Source organism: Acanthochromis polyacanthus, chromosome 23 (genome assembly GCF_021347895.1).
Source record: "Acanthochromis polyacanthus isolate Apoly-LR-REF ecotype Palm Island chromosome 23, KAUST_Apoly_ChrSc, whole genome shotgun sequence".
Classification (NCBI taxonomy): domain Eukaryota; kingdom Metazoa; phylum Chordata; class Actinopteri; family Pomacentridae; genus Acanthochromis; species Acanthochromis polyacanthus.
The window spans coordinates 13,959,546-13,977,677 of NC_067135.1; the positions used below are offsets into that span (position 1 = coordinate 13,959,546).

General features: G+C 39.9%; 1 protein-coding gene across 2 annotated transcripts in view; it reads left to right on the forward strand.

Moving 5' to 3' along the window:
- The window catches only part of LOC110956601 (phosphofurin acidic cluster sorting protein 1), a 77,800-nt gene that overhangs the window by 36,918 nt on the left and 22,750 nt on the right, over positions 1 to 18,132 (forward strand). For both annotated transcript variants that reach the window (XM_051944017.1, XM_022202205.2), the window contains exons 2-5: positions 5,513 to 5,600; positions 7,580 to 7,669; positions 10,156 to 10,281; positions 17,906 to 18,050. In XM_051944017.1, coding sequence (XP_051799977.1) covers positions 5,513 to 5,600; positions 7,580 to 7,669; positions 10,156 to 10,281; positions 17,906 to 18,050 — 449 coding nt within the window. The remainder of the gene's footprint in view (positions 1 to 5,512; positions 5,601 to 7,579; positions 7,670 to 10,155; positions 10,282 to 17,905; positions 18,051 to 18,132) is intronic.

Genomic DNA, 18,132 nt, shown 5'->3' on the forward strand with positions numbered 1-18,132 from the left:
ACAGTTAAGATTGAATTGAAGTATTGCAATTAACATAACAAAATATCCGAGGTTTTGCCACACATAGATGAAGTTATTCCTACACTATCATTTTATGACCCAAATATCGGTATAAAAAAACAGATTTGGCTCCAAAAGATTTAGATCCTGTTTGGAATTAATCAAAATCCTGGCTTAGCTAGTCTCCCCGGAAGACAAATTGGTTTGTTGCTTTTTTTCCGTTATGCATCGGAGCCTGTAATTATATCCCAGCTGTTGCGGTGCAGAAGCAGGTTTGTAATTATTTATGCAGGAAAGCCGAAGCTGTGCTCTCGTATTATTATTGTTATTATGATTCTTTAAAGCACAATAGAAGCCTTCTGTGTGAACTAGTAGAAGCTGCTCTGCTTCTCGCCATCATACGCTGGCTTATGTCTATTTGAGCCGTCCTCTGCTCTTGTCTGGTCTTGTTCCGATTGATAGTGATGTGAGGCGACTGCTGAGGTGTAGCGACAGGCTGTCGACGAGACGGGACACGAGTGAGAAGTGGAGCATAGAGGAAGCGTTGGTGGCAGGCGGACTGTTTTGACCTTTACCATGCGATTGCCCTCCTCAGCTGTGGTGACTGGGACTGTAACCGTGCGGCAGCGAGGGCCGGAGCTGTGGTTCTCCTACGAAAGGGATTTACAGTAAAGAATGACGCCGTGGTAGAAGTGTTGGAAAATGAATAAAAACACGCTTGTCTTTGTTCATGCGAGGTTTATCTTTGTGCTGCTGTTATCAGTGGTTTCCTTTGTGAAGAAATGTTTGCTCCTTAACCTGCCAGTGGGAAAGAATGCATGCCGGCGTAATGGAAAGCTTGTTTTCTGGCTTTTGCGGAAGCGGACTTTGCAGAAATCCCACTGGTGCTTGCATCCATTTACTGCGCAACAATGAAGTACCATTTGGCTATTTATTGTAAGTTTATCTCAAGGGAAATTTTACAATTTATGCAGCTGTTCCATCATGCAACTAATAAATTGCTGAACTAGTTTTGCGCTACAATACACCCAATTACTCAGTTAATTGAGAGGTTCTACATGGGGTTTTCACCTTTTTTGCAGACCCGATTCTGCACAGATTGGAGGGGCCTCTTGTCTGCATGTCATCTTATTTGAGTCTTGATTCATCATATTCCCTGTTCGAGGAGTTTTAGAACCCTCAAAAAGCCATAACCCACAGCTATGATGTCCGATGATGAAGGTCCCAGCGGTGCCGTTAACGTTTACTGTCCTGTCAGCTGCATGATTGATCACAGGATGGGAGGGAGACGCGACAGAGCGGGTACAGCACATGGTATCCTTCTCATGTGTGCCGACTGACACAATGCAGAGATGTGTGACAATTGAGAAGATGCATTTAATTCAAAAGGATGTTTTCATGTACAGGACATTTTGTAGCTTCACTACACCCCAAAATCAGATAACATGTTAGCTGGTTTTAGACACAAATGCCAATCATCTACTGTGTTTTTTGAGCTTTGTCTCTATTAAACCAACACATTGTGAAATTTATTTGCAGAGGAAATAGAGGAACAGAGAGTCAATCTAAACAAACAGTGGACAAAATAATAGGAGCACAATCAGTGCAAACGGCAGCTCTTCAATCACAAACTAGAGCCTCAAACATGATTGCACACTTAAATATCCGTCATCACAGTTCCATTTATAGCTTCACTGTTGTTGTTAATTACATTGATGTTTCCTCTAGTTGTGTCCACAGCCCATGTGCTATTGTGTGTTATTTACGCTACACATAAGGGGAAATAGAATTCAGCACATATTTGATGTCAGAATGATTCTATATGATCTAATATTAAAAAGGCTCGTTCTCCAAAGTGGCTTTCAACATGTTGTGACAGTTTCAATTTTTATTTCATCAAGCTGTGATTTTAAAAAAGGAATTTGACAGTTTCTGAATATTTTATGCAGATAGTCATTTTAAGATTAAATATGTGACGACCAGCTTTGAACAAAAGTTTATGAATCCCTGAAGATTTTTTTTCAGAATAATACATCCAAAGTAGATATCATTTTATACTAACAGCAGTAATTCCTGCAAACATTGTGTGTGCCTTTGGATAATTAGGGATAGTACCCTCATATTGCTAAGCGATCCTTATAATGGATTTTACTTTGTACCTGGGTTGTGCTGCAAAACAAAACTGCAGTAATTCAGCATTTTGTGAATTGATCTTTTATCCAGTTTCTTAATGTTTACCCCTCTGAGCATCAAGCAGTGCCAGGATGTTGTTGTTTTTTATTTACTCCTGTCACATTTTTCCTCACTGTGTGTGGATTTTTCACTGCAGTATAAAGTCCTGCACCTCCAATAAAACAGAACAACCATGACCACAAGTACAGAAGTCGGTTTGTATAGTCAAAGTGCTGTAAATCACAAACAATTAAAACACAAAAACTATTTACGATTTACATTATTTCATTCGCTACAATCTGGCTAAACTGCTCCTTAACCCGTAGACACACAGACATTTCACCATGCTGAATGTATCTTAAGTAGGCACAGCCACAGTTCATCCAACAAATCCCTGAATGGCTGTGCAGAGATTTTTACATTTTTTTCCCCCCAGATATGTTTAATGTTAATGTTTAATTTTAGATTTTAAGCTTACATTTGGTTATTTTTTTTCCCAACAGAACAGCATGATTAGTTCAAGACTGTCTGAAAGTTGAAAACGCCACAATTTTGTCAGTGTTTCTGGGATCAGTGGTGTAATTTGGGCAATTTTTTCACAGACTACATGCTTTTCCAATCCACTGGTGGGTTATAGGGTTGATTTTGAAAGGCAGCGGTGCAAAAGCCACACTGTTGCACTCTCCCAGCGCTGTGTTTTTCCTCTCTCCTCACGTTCATCCATTTTCTCCCCTCGCCTCCCTGATGGCCTACCTCAGGTGCTTCAGTCCCATCCCAAATCGACCCCTGGCACCGGGCCTCTTCTGCCTCCTCTCCACCTTGATTCATTCCACTCACATCCAGCAGGTGTAAGCAGAAGCTGCACTTAGCTGCCCTTTCAGCGCGAGGGGAAAAAATAAATAAGCCAATGTTATTATTCATGGGTTTAGCCTCTCCTGGACACTTTGATCTCGGGTTTGAGGAGAGAAGGCCTCGCTGTGTTTGTCGCCGAGTTTTCCGGCAGTTGCATCAGCAGCCGAGGCCACTTGTCCATTTCACTGCTTGGGATGGGAGCACTTGAAGAAAGATGAAAGGCGGCGAGTGGGGTGGAGCTGGTGGAAGGTTCAGGTGAGATGAGAGGGAGCTCAGAGTTGTGTTTGGACCAGGAGTGCAATTTTTCAGTCCACTCTGGCTGCCTTTAATCTTTATAGCTGTCATTAGGAGTGAAGTTTGAGTGTGTGTGTTTGTGCTGCAGCGCTTCGTGTAACCTCCATGTATCGATCCTTGCAGGGCTTTGGCGATTTTTTTTTTTTTTTCCTGATTTTGTTGCTTTCGACTTTCTTTTCTGTCACCCAAAACATGTAGAAAGCATTATTGACTTCTTTTATTATTATTTTTTTTACTGTTTTTCTTTCGACTGGGAAAAGAAAGCCCTGTTATCTCTTGGCAGTGTCAGACAGTTCATCTCTTTCTCAACACATTGTGTCAGCCTCTGTCATCGCCACGTCTCTGTTCTCCCTGTTGATGTCTCCCTCAATTTTCATGTCTCTCCCTCCCTCCCTCCCTCCCTCCCTCCCTCTGTCTCCCCGCTTTTTGTCTGACTCCGTGTTGTTTTCTCCTCTCTGCATTCACGGCTCTTTTTACATCTCTATTTTTGTTTGTCATTTTCTTTTTGTTCTCTTGTTTTTTTTCTCTGGTCTTTTGTCAGCCTGTCTGTCTTCTACATATAATTCTGTGACATGATGTGTTTTTTTCCTGTGTCTTTGTTGTCTTTTTTCATTTCTCTGTTTCCCAGTTGGTCTAGTCTAGCGGGTCACTTTCTGTCTCTGGAGCCCCGGAGATGAATTATTGAGCAGACTGACCCCTGGCTGCACAGCTGCTGTTTGTGTGTGTGTGTGTGTGTGTGTGTGTGTGTGTGTGTGTGTGTCTTTTCTCTGGTTCAATTTCAGTCATTTAAGTGCGTCTGGTCTTGATTTCTCCTTGTAATTTTTTGCAATTGAATGTTTCTGTCTGGGCATGTATGTTTCATTTGCCTAATGTGAGTCTGTGCTTCTGTTTGTCTGTGGAAACATGTGGCTTAAGTTTCTCCGGTGTTTCTCAAATGGAAGACATCCAGTCTAATTTTCATGTGTGTTTGCGTGCGCTGATGTAAGTGTTGGCTTCAGTTGGGATAAGGACAGTTTTAGCTTCTGTAAAAATAGAAAAAACACTTTCAGTCCCATTGTGGGTTAGATTGAATCTTTTTTTTAGCAGCTTGTCGTCAGATAAAACACATAGTTGCACTGAATACCTTTTCTAAAGCCGCTTTTCATTTTAGATTCACCTCGAACAATTCAAGTGATTCTGCCTGTGAATCATGCCTCTTGAGAGAGAGAAAGTGAAGATGGAGAAGAAAGGGAACGGATCCTGTGATATCCGCCTGTATGTTATTTAACCCTAGAAATCTGAAACCAAATAGTGAGTTTAAAAGGCATGTTGTCTTAAAAAAATATCAGTATTTATCAAGTATAGAAACAGTAAAAAACGAAAGAATCAACAAATTTTTAACTGTGCAACAGCCCTGAAACTACTTGAACGTGAAATGACCTGCCTTTGTGTCAGAAAACTGAACCAAAACTCAGCTTAAAATCGTGATTTTTGATTTAAAATACACCAAAAATGAACCAGTGGAATCTATTCTGTACTCAAGTGTAGCCGTGATGACGTGATTTTTCGGCTGAACTGCAGGCTTCATAAACATAGCTTTCATTCTTTATTTTGCTTTTTACACATGGCATTATATGTAGTTTTTGCTGCACAAAACACATATTTCGAGTTCTCTTTACTTCCAGTCATGGTTGTGCTGTTTTCATCGAGGTGCAGGACTTCATGCTGGAGAGAAAAATGAGCCCAGAGCGAAGAAAAAAATGTGACGGGAGCAAGAAATGCCCAGAAACTGCTTGAAGCAAATTTCTTTCATAACTGGTCACTGGTGAAGCCAAATCTGTTTTCTTTTATTTGCAGGATGATCTTTGAAACCTGCCGCTGCCTCAGTTAAACAGTACAGAACCTTAATTTTTTTCCTGTTGTCTTTTAATTAAAAATTAAGATCCTGTTATTCATGTGGTAATGTTCCTCACAGTAAGAGCAGAGAAATAGAAGCACAATTGGAGCTTTGAGACGGTCGGTAATGGTTGGTTTTTCTTGCTCGACAGCTTGTAAACTGTCCAGACTCTGGCGAGTCACGGCACCTCATCTCTGCAGGGAACAAATGGATCTCTGATGGCTTGTTGATCATTTTGCTTGTGCTGTGAACGGAGGGCGAGACGCCATGTGGGCACCGAATCTAATTTTAGTGTCCTTCTGTGTGTGCTGCTTGCAGGCTGTTCAACCTGACCCTGAAGAAGCTGATCATGCTGAAGGAGCTGGATAAAGACCTCACTTCAGTGGTCATCGCTGTCAAACTGCAGGTATGAGACGTCGAGAGAAATACAGTGAAGCGCGCAAAATGTATCTAACAGCAGAGCAGCAGTGGGTGGAAAGGTTTTAGGTAGCTGAATCCTGCTGTACCTGAAATGGATTTACTTCGTGCTACCTGCTTTTTTTCAGAGCATGAGGGAAAAGATCATCTAGTCTGACGTGATGATGCTAGCTTATTGTCTTGTTGTTTTTGTCCTGATGTATTCAAATGTCACATCTGATCCTTTTGATTTTTGTTGATTTTAGTTAAGCTGTCAAAGCCTTGTGTTCCTATACACTGCTCCCAGTGCTTCTGCAACATTTGTAGCACTCCTCTGTAAATCCTGTCATGGAAACAAGAACGGAATCTGACAAACTTTAGCTTGAATTTCATTTTGGGGAAGAGGAAGAAGTCGCACGGTGCCAAATCTAGTGAATTCGGCGTGTTTGTTGTGGCCAACCGTTGTCATAGTTCAGGTCATTTTCTTCCCCTACCTGTGGAAGTTATAGTAGACTCTGCTTTGACAGTTTGACCCTGGGGCAAAAAGTTACAGCACTTGTTGATCTAAAACAACAAGCTCTTGGTGCGCTTCTGACCCGATGTGCTTTGTTTATTTTGGAGGCTACAGGCTTTTACACTATGAAAACTGCTATTTCTTCTCCAAATAGTAGCTGTAGACTCAGTTCTCATCACCAGTGATTATCCCAGACGTAATGGTCTGCTGATCCTCGGCTATTTACTCACTTCCCTGCTCCAGTCCCTGAAGGCATCATCAGTGCATGTAGCCGTAACATAGTTTGTGCATGCACACCATGGACGTCCTAGAACTTTTTAATCACACCTTGTGAACTGACATCCAAATCAATGTGATCCTTAAAGTATCGATTAGCAATGCCATCATCATTATTGCAACAACAAACCCACAGCCGTAAAATTCTGAATTTAAAAGCAAGCAAAATGCCGGCATTAGTTGAAGTCCTTTTCCTTTAGATTTGGTCATGTAAATGCCACACCAGCAGCTCAGCGTCAAGAAAATGTTCCTAGGAATGAACAAAGCCCTGCTGGTGACTTAGCCAGCAGTTTTTCTACGTCACCTTTAATTCAGCAATTATTTCTGTAGTTTTAATCAATGGAATTGCATTAGAGGACTTAGAGACCTGATTTTTACTTTGATTGAGTGAGCCAAACCAGTAGATGCTGAAATGTTGCTGAGTTCACCTAAAAAAATAGTGATTTTTGCCCTTTTTTTCTAGTTCTGTAAAGTAGTTCAGTGTTTTGTTGAGTCAGGTTATTGGATCTGGACAAACTTCCTCTTTTTCTTGTTAGAGCTCAAACACTTTCTTCGACTCCTCTGTAGCTGTTTGGTCTATATTACCTCGTATTTGTAATTGAGGGCAGCATCAGTGCTGTCAGCTTTAGGTTTGAAAAGTCCACTGTTTTACCATTTGGCAGCTTTCTGGCAGCAGAAGGAGCCAAGTTAGTTAAAATTAGCATGAATGACTTCCTTGCTGTATTTTGTGGGCTTTTGTCTGCTGCCATTCCACATTTAAGATGTTTAGAGCCCACTTTAATGCTGTGGCTCGACTCCCAGTTCTGCTCCTTGGCTTGTTTTTCACTCTTGATTGTCTTCATCTTGTTCTCAATCTTAGTAAACCAATAGCTTCTCTGCTGTTTCTGGCACAAAATGCACTTTAAGCTGTTTTAATTCTTTTTCCATCCCTCTCCTGCCACTTGTTCAGTCTTCCCTCCTTGCATTCTCCGATCCGTCAATTTCCTCTCCTCCTCCTCCTCCTTTGTCGGCCTGATTCGCTCCTTTGCTCCTCTCTCTGTGTGTGGTTGATGAGAGTTCATTGTTTTGACTCTGCTGGAGGTAGCCAGGGCACGCCAGCAGTCCTCTTTCCACGTTTCCTTGCTTTCTTTCTGCTGCTCTCACCGTGTTTGTTCTTTTGTCATCACTCACGGTCTGTCCTCCCTCCGTCACCTCCTCAGGGCTCCAAGCGAATCCTGCGCTCCAACGAGATCCTGCTGTCCTCAGCCGGGCTGACGGAGACTGACTTGCAGCTCACCTTCTCCCTGCAGGTACAGACAAAGGTTCAGAGAGGTCAGGGGCCTGCCAGTCACAACCAAGCAGGAGTTTTTCTCTTGTATTCAGTTTATCCAGAAAAAACAGGCACAATTACAGAACTGAAAATGTCCCTGCTGCACCCTGGAGCTAAAATATACAAAGATTTTTTTCTTTATTTAAAAAAACAAAAAACAAAGAGCAACATCTACCTCATAATGTATTTGTATACACTTATTGAAGTATTGCTTTAGAAAGACAAGAATAACGTAAAAAATAAAAATAAAATATGTGAAGTTTTTACTCGAGGTGGCCCTATTGCAGTCCTACCCATTTAACTTACATGACTAATCAGCTGTTTTCCACTTCTTTCATTGTCTTTGCCTCCAGACAGCATGAAAAGTGGACAATGTCAACACATTAAAGTATAATTATAACTCTCTTGATTGAAACTTGCAATTACTACTTTCACCACTGAGCTTTTTTTCTGAATGAGATTTTATTTACAATTAAATAACATGGGAAATGTTAGTGTCACAATCCACAATTTAGGCCGCAATAATCAAACAAATGTGTCTCAAATGATTACAGAGTAAAGACACCTGTAGAACTGGAAGGTTCAGTCACTTGTGAGTCAATACTCCTGGATGTAACTCCATCATTTAGACAAAAAGATCACTTAAGCAACTCAGTGACAAGGGTATTGAAAAGCAAAAATTAAGAAATGGATACAAGGAAATTTAAAAGTCACTGAATATTCCTTGGAGTACAATTAAATTCATCATTAAGAAACAGAAGAATGAGACATATGTAAATCTGTCTAGAGGAGGCCGTCCACAAAAACTAAGTGACTCTACAAGAAACAGATTAGCGAGGGAGACTACCAAAACACCCGTGAGTCCTCTGAAGAAATTACTAGCTTTAGCAACTGGATGGACTACAGTGATCCAGAAAGTACATGAGAGACTCCACTGGAAGAACATCCTTTGGTCTAATGAGACTGAAATTGGGCTTTTAGGTAATCAGATTAATGCTATATTTGACTAGCCAAGCCATGCTACACCCAGGTTTCTGACGGCACAAGGGTCTAGGGAAGCTCGACAGGGTGGGAGGCGGGCTAAAAGGTTGTCTATCAAATCCCTCTGCAGCAATTGGGTAGGTATACAACCAATCGCAACGAATAGGCTGACGTAGTTTCGAGAGCACCAGCGGATTGTGGCTAAGTCCCATTAGCTTCCCAACCAGCAGAGCCGCGGAGCCAACTGGTATATTAAGGATTTGCCATATCCCGTCGGCATAAGTCCAAATACGTCTTTCTTCTCAATGAAACACTTCAGTGCCGTCCTTTGTTTATCTTTCAAGTTGAATTTTAGCTTCAAATCTTTAAGGGCTGTGGCCAAAGCCGAGTCGAAAGATAACTGTTTATTGTGCGCCGGTTGTTTCTGTCAGAATCGTCACGCCTCTGTCGTCACTTAGTTACGTCCGCCTTCTGACTCTACACTTCATGGTGATTGGTCCGGCCAGTTTTAGGAGAATCCAGCCTCGAGCCTTATGGAGGGTAACTAGACCCACCCTGGCAGAGAATTAAATTCGTTGCCGTGGGTTGTCTAGCGCGGCTAGGCTAATATTTGACTGCACTTCATCATAAATAAGCCATCTTCACTGTGAAGCATGGTGGTGGCAGCATCATGATGTGGGGATGCTTCTCGGCATCAGACCCTGGAAGGGTTGTAAAAGTAGAGGGTAAAATGAATGCAGCAAAGTGTAGAGAAATGTATGGGAGATGATTTGTTTTGCAGCAAAGCAATGACCTGAAGCGTGTAAAAATATATACCTATTCAGGCTTTGCCTCAGTCCTCTGATGATGCATTTATTTCTGACATGTAGGCACAGAGATGTTGCATGTCGTAAACATCAACCCTGCATACATCGGCTGTACACACATACATGATCTAATATTAGCATTCAGGCAGAGGAAGGCTAATATAATTCCCAGTAGTGTTTTTTCTGCTCTAAATCATCCTTTCCAATTTCCATGATTCTAAATGCTGCTAAAAGGTCAGGGAATTTCTCTCTCTGCGTCTCTGTATCTCACTGAGTGCACTGAGCCAGACATTATACATTATACATTAAACTTTCTGCAGCAGCAGCACTGCAGAGAGCAAGAGCTGAATCATTTCATAGCTTTGAACATTGTCACAGGAGCCAGTTTTGTTCCATTTATAGTGCAGCCGGCAAGATCCTTAATGATGGGTTATGTCATAGTTCGGATGTGACTAAGTGGTTTGACACTTGGGGATGCCAGAGACAGGTCAGCGGGTGTGAATGACTTACACAACAAGCCTTTTATATAAGTCTAATTATCAAGACCCGAGAAACAAATGTCATTGATTAATCAGTCTGAACCCGTTGAACAGTTCATCACCCACCTTGCCAGCTGTTGGAGTGTGTTTTTGTGCATGCGTTTGCTAAAGTGTGCATTGTGTGTGGTTTGAATCTGCAGTACCCACACTTCCTGAAGAGGGACGCCAACAAGCTTCAGATTATGTTGCAGCGGCGGAAGCGATACAAGAACCGGACCATCCTGGGCTACAAGACCCTGGCCCTGGGCCTCATCAACATGGCCGAGGTAGAGCCGTCTCTGAGTATCTCAACGCTGCAAAGTCGTCAAGTTTTATGATCTGCTTTTCTTACCCCTAAATCTGATCACCTTCTTCTGCATTCTTTATCTCTTGAGTTTTTTTCTTACATTTCTTGAGGCTTTCAACAACTCATGATAATATATCTGAATCTGTTGCATTTACTGCATTGAGAAGAAACCGGTGAAGGCTTTCCTGTTAAGAAAAGGAACAACTGAGCTCAGATTCAGCTTTTCTTTTGTATTCTAGATAAGAATTATCTGTTTTTTTAATCTAATTTTGAAAAAACCATTTGCAGACACACTGTGGTGTGTACATTTATTACTGGGATTATCGACGCATTCGTACGAACCCTAATTTTCCCCTTTTTGTTACTCTAAGCGGTGCTTAAATGATTAGTCATTTAATCAGTTATTTGATCAACAAAACAGAAATCCACTGTTCTTATGAAAAGCAGTTTTGTGAAGAAATCACCATTGAAGTTTACAGATAAATTATCAATTAACCTTCTGATCCTCTAAACCCACAGGCAGGTTTTGAAGGGGTTTTATTTTGAATTGCCACAATTACACCTTTTATCAAAACTCCACTCTGTATAAACAGAACTGTTATATTTTCAACTTTCCGATTGTCCTTGAGCTAATTATGTGTGATGAGTTAAATTAGAAAAAGTGACCAAATATTAGATAAAACTTGATGGTGATATTTTACAAAAATAGATTTTTACTGCTTAGCTTTTTTCAAAAGCAAGCAGCAGTCCTATGATAAAAATTAATGGATTTGGCTGAACTGCTGGCAGTGCTTACACAAAGTGAATAGGAGATGCCAACATAATAAAATAAAATATCTACAATATATAGATCACCATTTTTTTTCAGTATTGGCAACGCCTGTGGAAAATTGAGTTGATTCCAGTTTATTTTCTTTTTTACAATTTTGTAAAATAAAATTCAGCTTTCATTTTTTTCCTTTTTCATGGTTTATGACATTCTAACTGTCATACCAACTGAAGACAGTTTCATTTGCGATGTCTGATATTGGCTTTTTTTGCTAAAAACCGATATCCCGATATTGTCTAACTCTCAATTTCCAATTTCGACATCAACCGATACCAACACATGTGGGCTTTGAAATAATTCCAAACCAGAGACATATTGTCAGTCACCACAGCAACCGTGTTACTGCAGCCACATTTCTGTTTACATGCTTCATGACGCAGTTTGATGATGTAATCATTTGTGTGCCTGCAAATGATGGTGAAATCCAGGCATTATTTTGTCGGTTTTCATGATAGGTAAAAAAATAAAAATAAAAAAAAAATAACGATATTGGCCGAAATTACATTTTCATGCCAATATTGGGCCGATAATATCGGGGGGGCCGATATTTTCAGGCATCCTTAATTTTCGATTCTCCCCACTGCTTGCCAGGTTTTGCTGTTTCCATATAGTTGCAATAGAGTTTATATTGTAATTAAAAAGTCCACAGTGAGGAAAAATGCGACAGGAGAAAAACACAAAGACTCCTAAAATGCTTGCCCTAGCTATAACAGTTAGAACAATTGTTAGAATAATCAATAATGAATAAAAAGAGGCATCTTGTTTTCTGTAATTTAGTCCAGTTTTCTGCTCTCATGCCGAAGAGAACAAAATGTTTGGATGACTTGCAAAAACAGACAGCAACAAACCTTATGAATTATAGAGTAACGAGGCAAGACTTTGGGAAGAAATGAATACTTTATATGCTACTTTTCTACAATAGTCTTCCGCTGTAAGAAGGATTTACCTTTCTCTGAGTATGACTGCACTAAGTCTGCAGGAAATACTTCTCATTTTTTAACATCGCGCGGACATGTGATTGCATCTTGAATCGAATCATTAGTGGTTTGTGTGTCCAGGGAAAGTTCTTCAGCACAAATGTGTGTGTTTTGAGCGCTGAGCTCCTCCACAGCAGCAGATGGAGGTTAAGCTGCATGTTTGAGGGCACGTCTGCTGTGAGCTGTTGAATCAGCGGAGTCTCATCCTCGGCAACCAGACGAATGTCCCAGCAGATCTGAACTGTCGACCCTACAAACTAGCGGTCACAGGCTCATTTCCCTAAACATGAAGCTTCTGCTCCCTCCTTAAATCCAATCTCAGCTCTGCTTCATTTCACAGCGCGTCCTCACAAAGTGCTTTCTAACTTCATATCTCGCAGAATAACAGAGGTGGTCCTCTCTAGTTGCTGCTGCCTTTCATTTTTATGCACATCTATTCTCTCATATCCCTCCTTTATCAGTGGAAAAAAAAATGTCATTCACAGTGATGCTGCTTGAGAACTTTATTTCTCGCTACCCTTCATTTAACCTTCATCTCGGCTCAATTCAGGCGAGTGCGCTTTCAAATCAGACGTCCGATTTCGATCTCTGGCTTAAAGTTCTCTTCCAAGCCCACGTAAATGTCGCCATAAATCAAACTTCCAATTAAATTGTAGCCTCTTCTGCCAAAAGCTCCTGACATTCTCTGCCTCTCACAATATGAATCCGTTTTTAAAGGGTTGTGATTTATGGCATGCGTGGCCACGTGTGGATGTTCCTGCTACTTTGTGAAATCCTGGCGATTTTCGTTGGCTGCGAGCGAAGTCAGTTATTTACAGGATAAAACACCTTGATGAAACTGGCTCACCAGATAATACTTTATGCAGAGAAACAGTAATAAATACAGACTTAATCAAGATATAGGTTTGGTCTTTAAAAATTAGCTGAGCGTCTCATTAGGAGCAAATTAAACCGAATTCAACAGTAGAAAAAGCTGATACAGTACATGCAACCCTAAGACTTCTTTGCCCGCTGGCTGACTAAGACTGTCCCAGTATGTAAAATAAAGTCAAATTTTATTCATGAAGCTCCCGTAACAGACAGGTTCACTGCAAAGTGCTTTACAAAGGGCAAAGGACACCAATGCAGACTCATCCGCACGAAAGGTTCAAACTCATTTCCTTCAGAGCCGCAGTGAAAGTCCTTGCAGAAACAGCCATGTTGGCATATTCTACATAAAGCTCTGCGTGTGTCAGAAAAATAATATGCTACAGGCCACCCACTCGGGGCTTTCAGAGTGGCTGAGAAATGTCATTTTGAAGGCATTGTGCTTCTTCTAATATGACAAGTAGTTTCCACTGACCCAGCAAGTAAGAGGAAAGAGGATGAACTGTTGAACCCGGTCAGATATTCACAAAATGTTTGGACTGTAAGTTTTAGCTCTTTCAGTGCAGATTCTCGAGTTTAAAGACATCTGTGGCACACTTACACATATTTTTATTATCTGTTAATGAGATTAGAAGTCAAGGAAGCATCAAAAAATGATCACAGAAACTCCCTTCGTAGCTAAAATACACCTAGTCCTACCTACCTAATATACATATTTCCTTGCTATTTAAATACTATTTCCTTAGTATTTCTTTTGGCATCATATATAATAAAAACAAACAGTAGCGCTTTAGAGTTAAGAGGTTAGAATAAGCAAATGTTTGGCATCAAAGCCAGAAATTATTAATTTGTTGCGAGATAATTTGATCTATATTTATTTAAACAACTAGTAGATCATGTTTTCACTGCAGTCACCACTTAATAAGAATATATGTAGTAGTTGGGAATAATAAAATAGCGTTCTAAGCTTCCCGTTGCTGTGTATGACAAAGAAAATGAAAGATTGGTAACTCGCTTTCTGTGGGAAACATACTGTGGTGTTCATAGAAGGTGTATCACTCCTGTAAACTGTATTGTCACGCATTAAAAACTAAGCAGACAACTGAATAAAATACGTAGGTGATGGTTTAATATTGTGCCGGCTGGACATGCTCTGCAAGAGGCGCATTCATCTCTTGCTTATGTCAGGATGACACCAGGTGAATTTTTCATTTAGTTTTCCTTTTAATGATAAACTGGAGCAACATGAGGGCCTCTGTGAACCTTTTCAGCAGTGAATGTTGAACACACAGCATGTACAGTGTCATGTTGTGCTGGTGCAGTTGGGGTTAAAAAAAAACCAAACAAAAAAAGCATCTATCTCTCCTCCACTGAATTTATCATCATCTTTTAACCCTCTGAGCTGCAGCACCTGCCAGCTGGTAATTACAAGTATCTTAATGTTAGCAAAAATTGCCAGAATTACACCATTTGTCAGATATAGAAACACTAAAAATAGAAAAAAAAATTACTAAAAATAAACCTTGTGGACCAGATCCTCTTAAAAAAAATTAGGGATCATAATTATGATAATAATAATTGAAAATCATGTGTTTTTCAGTACGACTAAGACGTCATGTTTGACTCCGTTGTGACAAAAATAGCACCTGGAAGGACACTTTACACCCTGATTCCAAATTTTTAAAACTTTTCTTTTGGTTAAAGAAATGTAACTTTCATTTTTTTCCCTAAATGTCTTCTGCAAATTTAGTTGTCGTACTGCACAGAAGGTATTTCTGATTTTCTCTACTTCCACACACAGTTTTGCTTTTTCCAAAAGAGCTACAGGAGTTTATATTGCAGTGAAAATGGCCCTAGAGTGAATAAAAATGTGCTAAAAGGGAGCAAAAACCTCTCACGTGGGGCTCAAAGGCTTAAGAACAAGCTAGAGAGTAGTTATGTATCCATAGTGGGAATCAGGTTAACACCGTATATTAACTCTAATCCACCTTAACAATAGCATAAGCAAACATTATGTTAACATTTTCTTTACTGGTACAAATTTGCCGCTGCAGAAAAAGCCCTCTCCAAAGTCTTTTTTGTCCTCAACTAGCCACGTCGAGAGCATCTGAGGTGATTGGTGGAGCTGTAAAGGTCTGAGATATATGTAGGGATGAGACAGTTACTGCCATTCCTTTTCTGAAAAGTAAAAGTCTGGCTTCAAAGTGGTTCGAATATAAAAGGTTGAGATGGAGGTGGGCTGTTAAAAGATCCAAAGTAATTACTGATATTATTTCAAGCACCACAAAATCACCTTGAAAGACGCGTGTTTTAGCAGGAGGTAAAAATAAGTGAGGTTAGATAAAAATGCCACAATTTGAAATGTCTTTCGGGGTTTATTGTGCTTTTAAAATCCTGACAAATGCAGACAGCGAGATTCATTTTAGTGTCACTTTCAAGACGTGACATTAGAGTAATTTTATTTCTTTTTGAAATCAATACCCATAAAGGGTTTTAGTCTGCAGTTCTTTTTTTGGCCTCTGTTTTCCCACATTTCCGTTAAAAAAAATATATGAAAATCAAGTCAAAGTGTCCTTTTTTTAACTTAATTTTAACACAAGTTATTGCATTTTCCCGGTATGGCTTAATGCAAAAATCATGACTCCATTTAACTTTCATTTGCACAGCTTTCATTCTGCTGCTTCTCTCTTTTGCTGTCATTTTTCTGACTTAAAAGCTGTAATTATCTTTGTGATTAAAGTGTGTTTTAGGGAAGAATTTGCTACCCGTTGTTCAGCATAATGCATCACTTCAATCGAGGGGGTAGTTTAGCTATGTAAGCGCTACTTAATGGATTTTTAAAAGCTGCGGTGCTTTTTCCACAAGAAGAACCTGCAGTGAATCCATCGCCGGGTTTAGTCTGTTCATGAGGAAATTGGGGAGATTTAAAAAGAACAACAAAAAAAACGATCAAATTACAACAAGCGTTTCTCGTTAAATATGCACATCGCCTTGGTGCTGTTTGTCAGATTTGCATAATCTGGCTGGAAAATGGTTAAATATTCAGCCGCATGGAGCTTCAGGATGCTACCAGGAGCACGGAACATCTGAAATGCGTCAGCTGCACCTTTGCCAAGTGAAAGGATGTGGATGTGTGTGTAATGTGTGGCTGAGGCTGTCTCCGTAATAAGCTGCTCAGACTTCATTAACTGTGTGAATGTGACCAGACTGCTGAGAGAGGCTGGATGTCACTCAGTTCGATACAAACACACACAGGAAACACGACGCCGTTTGCTGCAGAGAGAAATGATCGTCTCACGCGTTCACCTTTTCTCTGTCTGGCTTTTATAATTGTTCTTTTGACCAAACTGCTTTTTTTTTTTCCCCTCCTTGTTCCGTTATTGTCCATCCCTCTGTAGGGCTTTCATTTTGATCACTGTCGGCTTTTTCTTCCTCCTCTAATGCTGTTTAAGTGATGCGATGTCCAGTGTTTTATCCCCTGTACTGAAATAAGCTGATCCCTCCTGAACATATCTGTTAAAAGCTTGACGTTTACATTCTGGTTTCTGTTTGCATTCTGCTGTTTTGGCAGTCACATGCATCTCATCTGGGAGAACAGTTGCTTGCTGGAGCATGACGGGATTTTATTCAAACTGCATGTGGGCTCAAGTTTTGGGTTAGAAATATTTTTAAAAACTGTATGAAATCTGCATTTCTCTTAGTTACGAAAAAAAAGTCTGTTCTATTGTGAAATTAGATTAAATATCCAAAGTTTTCTTGCTATCACAATACTTCGCATATGACAACAGCAGGACATATTTTTTCTTATTTTGGTAAGAATACGGGTTAGTTGTTTGTTTTTGTTTTTTGAAAAGCTGGATTTTTTTTTTTTATCCTGAAGGCCCTGAGTGTTAAAAAATAATAATGTATCAGAATCAGTGCTGCTCTAATCACTGTGATTATCCAAAAATTCCCCTTGGTGTGGATTACATAGTAAAATTATCCTATTTTACATATTTTTCAAAGGTTACCTTCTGAAAATGAATGAATATTTATGATCAGGACGGATGTTGTTTAAAATGTATTTAGTGAAAGTGGAAGACAATAATAATTTCTGATATTTTTAGGGCAATTTTTGATGCTGAAGGACATCTGTATATACATTTTTTTTTTATTGATGCACAAAGTCATTCACAGTGCTACTTGCAACTTTTTACGAGATTACAGGCTTTTCTACAATCTAATGTAGTGCAGCTCACTCTAATCTCATTTTTGCCAATATTTTTAGTGCACTTTTTGGGATGGGTACTTTTGTCCTGAAGATCCTGATCTTTTTTTACTTTAATCCGACAATGCACGGAAACAATAATACTGCATCAGAATCAGTGCTGCTGGTTTTTTTTCCCCCCATTAAAATAAATAGTGTTATTATGTTAAACTAACATTTAAAGGGTTAACATTGCCAAAGTGAATTGATATTTGGCCATTATGATGAACTCTAATGTTGGTTTAAAAATTTACCTCAGGGAAAGTGGAAAATAATAGTAACAATAATGTTTTTATGGCAGTTTTTAAAAAAATCTGTAACATTTATTTTTTAAAGCCATCAGCAGCATTTCCTTTAACTTCGTATGAAGTTGCAGAGTTTCTGCATAAACACATTTAGTGCATGTCATTCTAATCTCGTTTAAACCATTCTGCTTTTGGATACACATTTTGTCCTTAAAATCTGATAATCTGAAAATCTGAAACATTTAAATGGGTGAAATTATTAAAAACTGATTGAATTCTTTTTAATGCAGGCTTCAGTGTGTGTGTGTTTTTATTTCAACCATGGAACAAAGTCATCAGCAGTGCTCCCTACAAAGTTGTAGACTCACTACATAAACAATGCAACTCCCTCTGATCTTGTTTCAACGACTCTCCTTTCTCCTCTCTCCGTCTCCCTCAAGGTGATGCAGCATCCCAGCGAGGGCGCTCAGGTTCTGGGTCTCCACAGCCAGCTGAAGGACGCCTCGCTGCCCGTCGCCGAGGTCAGAGTTTACTCTCTGTCCAGCCAGCCCATCGATCATGAGGGACCCAAAGCAAAGATGTCTGGTACGAACACCATCTTATCACATCTGGCTCTCTCTCTTTTTTTTTCCCGTCTGCCCTTCCTCCTCCCTCTGTCATTTTGTTC